Consider the following 8431-nt stretch of genomic DNA (forward strand, 5'->3'; position numbering starts at 1 on the left):
TTTGTATGCGGCTTTATTAACTCAAGACATTATTTTTTACATTGTTTGCAAACTGATTTGTGACACGTATTAATTCCAAAATAACATGCAAAACAGGCAAAAAATAAATAAATAATGATATAAGCAATTATGGCACAGATACAAAGATGAAGCTTCTTTCTATTATGGATGGAAACTAGTGTAAACCAGCAGCAAAAACTGCGGCCAAACACTTCCGGGTCATGACAATTTTTTTTTTATTGTACTCAAATTAAAAGCAATGTTAGCACGTAAACCAAATTACATAACAATTATCCAATTGTCTTGCATTTTAACTTTGGTATGGCTATGATGATAACAGTTATTTGGAATTTCAATAATTATGTCACTCACTAGGCTGGAAAAAAAGAGAGGCACTATGATTCATGAAAATAACAGACATGCCTGCCTATGAATGAAATGTAAATAACAATGCTAGGGTATGGCGTGCATTGAGTGCCAACCCCATTTATGCCAAAGCTGAAACTAATTAAACACTAGTCTAGAGAGTCGGGTTTGTTCAGTTTTGGTCCCAACCAGGGCAGGGCAAACGCTGCTACACGTGATATGTAGGCTAAACAGGATTATTAATTACATCCCGTGCATAATATTAGCTCATATGTAGGCTATAGGGTCTGTAGCAAAATGTTTGCAGAACAGTCCAGATGTGACACGTTAGTTCTTGCGTTAAGTTCAAGGGCTGGCCATGCTGTCATTAGCCAAGATTGCTTAATTGTTTAAGTGAAAAAGCCTATAATAGCCTACATATTTAACTGGGACTCAAAGAAAGGCGCTCTTAATCATTTCTATGAGTCAGTGGGCAGTCTCCAGCACTTGAATAAAAGCTCCAGTTTACTGCTCAGCTGCGGTATTGGGTGGAGTCCTGTGCGCTTAACGCTCCACTGGAACAGGAGACCTGCCACATTACGCACGGGGAGTTCACCAAGTACGCCTGTACCGCGAGGAGACGGGAGGGCAGAGAACTTTGAGAACAAAGCTAACGATTTTATGTTTTTGTTCTACGTAAAGGAAGAGTTTGTTACTCCATCCCTGTATACAGAGTGAAGTTTTGGGACATTTTGATATATTTTTCTCTGTAGCATGTGGTTCTTTTGAGATTATTATAAAGGTAAGTGCATATCTCAATTTTAAGAAAGTTAAGTAAAGTACGTTCAATGTACATGTGTCTACCATACCGTGTGTCTATGGAAGCCTATTTCAAATCTGCAAAGAAAATACTGGGACTGGGAATATGAAGTCTTCCTTTTAGGCTTTATTTGTTCATGACAAACGCATAGGCTACGTCGAAACTAGTGGAGAGAATGGAATCTGTCAAAGCAGTCACCTTGACAAATCACTCATCAACAGCTTTGAGCTTACAATTGAAGGTCCTAAACAAGGAGGGCTTGTCCGGTGGAGCCTGTTTGCTCGTCGCTGACATACCTGATCCAGAATAACTCGTCTATCAGTTTATGAGCTCTGTACTAGTGATGCTGTGCCATGACTACCCACGGAGTGACAGGTGCTAGGTATATTGTAATAACTACCTGCTATAGAGAGTGTAATAACTGTGTTATAAATAACAAGGACGCACAAGTCGAGGGACCTACTGAACAAGGTGCACATTGTTCTTGGCTATGCTTGGGGATGTGTTGCCCCGAGGTGAGGCGACCAGCAATGGCAAACATGAAAACCTGTTGCAAAATGACTTTGATACTTCACTTCAGCTGAGATGGTTAAGTCAGTGTCAGTTTGGAGTTCAAACTTTGGGTTGAGAGTTTGGTATTTACATGAAATAGATTTACAATGAATAAGTGTTTGGGGAGGGGAGGAAGACATTTTTCCAGGGGAGCTGTGGGAGAGTTCTGTTCTCACCAGCTGTCTCCCCTGAGAGTATTGAGACAGTCAACAACATGATATTGATGTTATAGTCAACCAAAACATCACCGTATTATTGCATTCATTCTATTACTGTACAGCCTTTGTTCAGGCTATCAGGGAAGTAGTCTTATACTGTACACCAACTATTCTGTTATTATTTGACCTGGCCTCCTTTCCTTAAAGCCGTCCGTCTTCTCTCTGTGTCCAGACTGTGTTTGAGGAGATTAAAAGGTTATTCAGAGTGAGAGCAGACACGTTCCCGGACTTGCTCTCCAAAGACTGCTCGGAAACCCCTGACCCTTCGTGAGATGCCCACAAGTCGCCTGGCATTTGACCCGATAACCATGGACGCCCGAGTGCAGGCCAATCCGAACCTCAACTTCGGGGTCAACAGGGGTCACGATGGCGCTAATAGAAACTCCCGCAGTAGACCATGTGTGAGTATAACTTATATGAAACCCTTTTAGTTAATGGTTTATTCTCTTGGTATCTTAGGTCAAAAGTTCTCAATAGTTCTCCCTTTGTTCACAATTTATGCACCCATGTTAGGGGGGCATGGCGTTGAAGTATTCACCCACCTGTTCCTGGTTTAGAGCAGTTGCTTTTCATTGTGTGACTGTGAAAAAAACCTGACTGTGCTGTTTATACAGCAAAGTCTGTCTCCACGCCCCCCTCTGTCATGCTGTCACTGAGAAATTACACAGGATTAACCACTACATCCTGTTGCATGCCTCGGGGATGACACATACACACACACACCACGGAGACTGAGGGAAACCGGTTAAGGTGCAGTTTTGTAGGTCCTGCTTCACACAACAAAAGTCAGTGGTCTTTGTGTTTGGTTTCAACTGGGTTTGTCTGCCGGTGTATGCGTGAGTGCATGTGTGTGTGAGTGTGCACATGGGTGCGTGCATAGTGTGTATGTGTGGCTCAGTAGAACAAGTAGGTCTGTGTTGTGGTAAAGATTTACTCTGGTAAAGATTGATCTCTCCATCCCTACAGTGATACCTAGCAACGAGATGGCATCCACCCTAGTAAGAAACAAAACTATTTGGTTTGTCACTGATTGACAGTGGTGGTAATTGTCGATGAAAGGTGTATGGGTGCATCTGTATTTTCTTTTCTTGTTGCAATAGAAATTGCCCATTGTCAGCCAGGTATTTGTGTCTGTTTGCGCTTCCCAGGTTTGTGTGTCTACTGTCTACATGTGTGTATTTAGCTGATACATTGTTTTATGGGGATCTACAGTATATATAGCTAGGTTCTAGCTGGATTGTGCATTCTGTTGACCTAATACCTTTTTCCTAAACCCATTAAGCTTCATTTTAAACAATCTAACCAGGTTGCCCTTTGATTCAGCGCATTATCTTGAGTGAAACAGACCCCAGGGAGCAGTGGAAAAATCTATAGTCAGTGTCATCCAGCAGCCGTCAAAGCAGCCCTATCATTGGATACCCTATGCCTATTGTGTTGTGTTCGTGGCTGTATGTGCTCTGTACAGAGGGACAGGTAGTGATGTAACATGTAGGCAGTGAGGCCTCCCTGTGGGAGGGGCTGGAGGGTGTAGGCTCCTCCCTCCAGGACGGGGGTCTCTGAGCTAGGTTGGGGGGATTAGAAGGTTGGGAGGTGGGAGAGCATGAACAAGCAGCCCTGTGTTCTCACCGTCGCTCATACATACACACCCACATACACAAACATACGAGAGATGGCAGGCAGCTGGATGGATTGGGACACAGGGTCTCTCAGTTAAGAATCGTGCAAAAACGTTGGCAGTCAGATGTCCACCAGCGGGTGGTCCCTAAAACACAGCGCGCCGAACGAACGTCAGACGAACGGCAGATCATCATTCGATGTAGTGTGGTCCTTTAGAGTATGAAGGGAAAGGCTAAACGAACAAGATCTGTGTTTGTTTCCATCCTTTTCATAACGTTTTTGGGCAACAGGAAGTATATTCCATACACTAGACCTGAGATGGAATAGGAGAGACATTACTGTGACATACAGTATAGTATAACAGTAACTCATGCGTGACCAATTACCCCTTAACCAAAGAGCACCTTTAACCTATGTTTTTGATGATCTACTAGTGTGTCCCTGTAGCCGGTGCTTCCCATCCAAGTAACTCATGTGTGTTGTGTTGCCCTGTGCTCTGTGTCGCCTTCTACAGGAGGATAAGTCGCTGCAGTTCCTAAGCCAGGAGGAGCAGGATTGTATCCTGTTCTTTGAGGAGACCATCGACTCCCTGCTGACTACCCCAGCAGTAGCTGAGCTTGATGGACCAAGACCCCCCACCCTGGCATCCGCCCCCAGCCCTGTACCACCCCTTTCAGCCTTGGACAGACCCACCAGCCCCAAGGACCAGGACATCATAGACCTGGTTCGCCCAGCACAGCCTGATCTGGTCCAGCCCATACAGGCACCGTTCAACCCCCCCATGCCAGGCACAGCACAGTCCACTCCTCGCTCCACCCTGAACAGTACTGTTTACATTTGATTATGATTATCAGTCCCTTGGATCATTAGAATTACTACAGTCAAATGAGATCAGACTTTATCACTATCATCAGAATGACAGATTACTCAGCATTGACATTTGTACTGTATAGTGATTCTACAAGAGATATGATTCAGACTTTCAATTGAAGATATAGACTTGCCATTGACCTTGTCTTTTGAAGATACAGAATGTATAGAGAACTGATGAGTTTACTTTCCAAACTCTTTCTCTTCACAGATTTCACCCAGAATATGGTGATGAACAACCCTGAGAGGCATATTGAGAACAAGCCGAGGCGCGAGGCGATGGAAAACTTCCCTACAGAGTACAACCTGCCACACCCTGGCAAGGACAGCGCCCCCTATGGCCACGCCCTGTACCATCCTGTAGGCTCCGTCCCCACCCCCGTCCTCATCGCCCAGAAGATCGCCGAGCACCAGGGGAGCGGGGGGAACACCAACATCCTCTCTTCCTCCCTCCTGTCCAACCCCCGTAGGAGCCTCGACTTAGAGAACATAGAGAGACCACCTACCTCCCCGGATTATCCAATCAAACAGGGCCCGACCACCTCAGCCAAGCCCACCCGTTACCCCGGCAACATCAGCATGATAATGGGCAGCAACCAGCACCACAGCCATTCGCTGGCCAGTGTGAACCTCCAGGACAGAAAGTCTCAGATGCTGGCTAACCTATCAGGGACGTCCCACCCTGTGGAGGCGGAGGAGCTCCATGGGCTGCAGAAGGTCCAGGTAAACCTTCCCACCCGCAGTGAGTCCTTCAGGGATCCCACTCCAAATAAGTCCCGGATGGAGGCATTGTCCAAACTGGGCTTGACCCGAAACCGCTCCCCGTCAGGGGATCTCTCTCTCCTAATCACCCCCAACAGCAGCACAAACACCAAACCCGCTGCTGCCCCGATTCCGGTTGCCACCCCTACACCCGTTCCTACTAATACCCCTACACGGACACCCGTGAGTAAACCAGTCGTGGCCAGACAGGCAAGCCCCTTGCCACCATCAACAGTCAACACCAGCTCTCACTCCAGTATCCATGACAACAAGCCTGCTTCTCCCCCGCCCGAAGTCTCATCCAAGGACTTTAACAGCTACGGCGGGAAGACCATCGTGGTGAACCCCTCTAAGGCTGCTGCTGCTGCTCCCTCCACAGGTGGCCATGGCAATAAGGCCCACCCAGTGACCTCTCACAGTGACTTCAACCCTTACGGGGGTAAGACTAAGGTAATGACACCTGCTCCTGTTACCACAACCAGGGCTGACCCACCACAACCAGACATCCAGAGCAGGGCCATGCCTCCCCCAGCCTTCACCCCAGCCAGAGAGATGCCTCCCACAGTCTCCACCTCCACCCCAGCCAGAGTGATGCCTCCCCCAGCCTTCAACTCCACCCCAGCCAAAAGGATGCCTCCACCAGCCTCCACCTCCATCCCAACCAAAGTAGAAACCATGCCCTACGAGGCCAACAGCTACAGGGGGAAGACCAGAATGGTCAGCCCATCCCACACCACCCCCTCCCCCTTTACCACCCCTGACATCCTCGCACACACCTTAGTGAGGTCCCCCAGCAAAGCTTCAGCCCCAGTGCCTTCTTCAGCCCCCAGACCTTTCCGCTACAGCACTCCCCCTAGCTCCAACAGGGTGGTGGCGTCTCCCCCTTCTCCGGAGTCCCGGCGGAAGTCCATCTCCAAGCCTTCATTCCGACCCCAGGGGATCACTGTGCAGTTCTCCGGACGGGGAGTGACGGATGAGTCGCGCAGAGAAGCGCTCCGGAAACTGGGACTGCTGAAAGACACTTTCTAACTCTCGGATCGCACCGCTGTCTTCCCTCTTTCTCTGTCTCCTCCTCTGCATAACCTCCATTCAGCTTCCAGGTGGACAGACATAGCTAAGGCCTTTGGAGTTTTTCTGAAAGGGTGTGAGGCGTGGCAGGAGAGGATATCTACATTACTGGGGAATGAAACAGGATCCGGGCTGAAACCTGCACACCCGGTTCTGAGCGCTGAATGCTGACAAACAAGTCGGACACGTCACATGGCCTGGTGACAAATGAGCACACATACGTTTTTCAAATACACACACATGTATACACACACACTTGTCAAACACACATACACGCACTCAACAAACACACACGTGCACATGCACTCATACCCACAAATACATACACCCAACAACTCCCACGGAGCTGTTATATGCATCAAAGCTCTGTCTTTTTATTGTGCTCTATTTAACTGTAATCCTACTCAGAGTTTTACATTGCCACTGATCCAAGACATATTGTACTTTATAGTATGCATGTACCTCTATTGTTCTCTCGGCCAAAACAGACAAAAAACAGACCTGTACAAAGGGGAATGCAGACAGCTGAATGTCTTTGGCAATGGCATTGACAGACCTTTTACTACATTTGCCTCCTTCTGATGTCACATACTCAGCGACCAGTGAGAATCATTCCTTACATGCTCTCACTCTCCAAAGATGGATTTATATACCCAATATATTTACATTTACTTTGTATGACACTATATTCATTACTGATCAGTTTGAGGCTGGTACTGCTGGTACTGATTTTAAGTGAACTTGAATCATTATAAACTGACTGTGAAGTCACCTGAGAACTGAAGAGCCTCATAACATGTTATTTTGTTTACCGATTTGAGCATGGTTGTTATCCAGGAGGTTATTATGAGTGTGATGTATCTCACCGTGCAGCTGTTATGAGCATGAACAATGACATAGTTTGAAGCACTTTCCTGGCAGAATAAGGTTGAATTAACTTCACTCACTAATCTTTTAGAATGTATCTATAACCATCCTACTCATGCATATTGATGATATTCTACTTTATAGGTATTTATGCACCCGTTGATTTCCACTGCTGCCTTATGGTCTATCAAAGACAGGTCACTCAGAAGGGGGTACATTCCCCCAGGCAAGCACAAAGCTTAGAAACGTAACGATTGATTGACATACCAAGCAAACTAAGCAGCAATTAAAATAGTTTACCTCATACGCTCAGCTCTAAGGATATAACGTTATTGGACGTTCTGAAGTGACCCCATGTGTTTAACTCCTTATATGGCATTTTTGTGAATGTAAGTTACAGAAAAGAGCACAGGCTTGAGTTTCTATGAAAGGAGTGATATGTAACTACAGCGCTGGCTAAAGGGTATTTTTACTCCATGGACGTGCCTCCCACACAAAACCACTTTATGTGGTTGGCAATGTAGACTTTTACTACTTTGAGGGAAAAAAACTTCACTTAGTGAGGTCGGGCAAGGGCTTGCAATGTCCAAAACACAAACACTTAAGCCACAGAATCCAGAAATACTCACAAAGACAATCCTTTCTTGTTTTGACCTTATTTTATTAATGTATGCTGAACTTGCATTTGCAATATGTAATTTAACTGTCATCATAACTGATGCCTGTTGTTTCTCGCTGGACTGCAGATATATTGGTACATAACCCTGTGTGTGTGTTTGTGTGCGTGCGTGTGTGTGCGTCTGCGTGAAACATGTTTGTCCATTTTAAAGTTTTATTTAATGAAAAAAGTCAGACTCCGGTTTTGTAGTTAATCTACAGTAACTCATGAAGGATCATGTGTTACACCATGCACACATTATTGTGGTTGTGTGAGTGAAACATATTTAACTATTCATATCTCGACTCCGGTTTTGTGGTAAATCTACAGTAACTCTTGAAGTATCGAATACACACACAGGGAAATATACCTGTAGTTTGCAGACCCAGAGAGAGAAACCAAAAAGCCTCACTAACAAAATCTTTGACATTCAATTAAACATTTACAAATTGTCAACTAAAGTTGCTGCTATGGTACAGCAGCGCCTTTATATTTTTTGCTCAGTCATATTGTACACAAAGTTTAATGCACATCTGTGTCACTTAATAAAGAGAGTAATATACATTACTTATCCCATCCAGAGAGTTTGTTATTCTTCCCAGGGTATTTACTATGGAATGTTATGGTGAGTAGAATCTCAGTTTATAGTTTAAT

General features: G+C 45.6%; 1 protein-coding gene across 1 annotated transcript; it reads left to right on the top strand.

Annotated features, from left to right (window-relative positions):
* Window positions 1-885: 885 nt before the first annotated feature.
* Window positions 886-8344, top strand: LOC311129706 (uncharacterized protein). The gene is made up of 4 exons (XM_084162115.1): window positions 886-1147; window positions 2108-2336; window positions 4067-4376; window positions 4634-8344. Exons 2-4 carry the CDS (start codon window positions 2208-2210, stop codon window positions 6211-6213), a joined length of 2019 nt encoding a protein of 672 aa, XP_084018241.1. The 5' UTR covers window positions 886-1147; window positions 2108-2207; the 3' UTR covers window positions 6214-8344.
* Window positions 8345-8431: the final 87 nt, after the last annotated feature.

Source organism: Coregonus lavaretus, assembly GCF_964263955.1.
Source record: "Coregonus lavaretus genome assembly, chromosome: 5".
NCBI classification, from domain to species: domain Eukaryota; kingdom Metazoa; phylum Chordata; class Actinopteri; order Salmoniformes; family Salmonidae; genus Coregonus; species Coregonus lavaretus.

What these genes read in the sequence shown, in the direction of transcription:
- LOC311129706 (XM_084162115.1), top strand. Translation starts at nt 2,208, where the DNA reads ATGCCCACAAGTCGCCTGGCATTTGACCCGATAACCATGGACGCCCGA. An exon ending in ACTCCCGCAGTAGACCATGT is followed by an intron (nt 2,337 to 4,066) that starts GTGAGTATAACT and finishes CGCCTTCTACAG; the next exon opens with GAGGATAAGTCGCTGCAGTT. An exon ending in TCCTCGCTCCACCCTGAACA is followed by an intron (nt 4,377 to 4,633) that starts GTACTGTTTACA and finishes TTCTCTTCACAG; the next exon opens with ATTTCACCCAGAATATGGTG.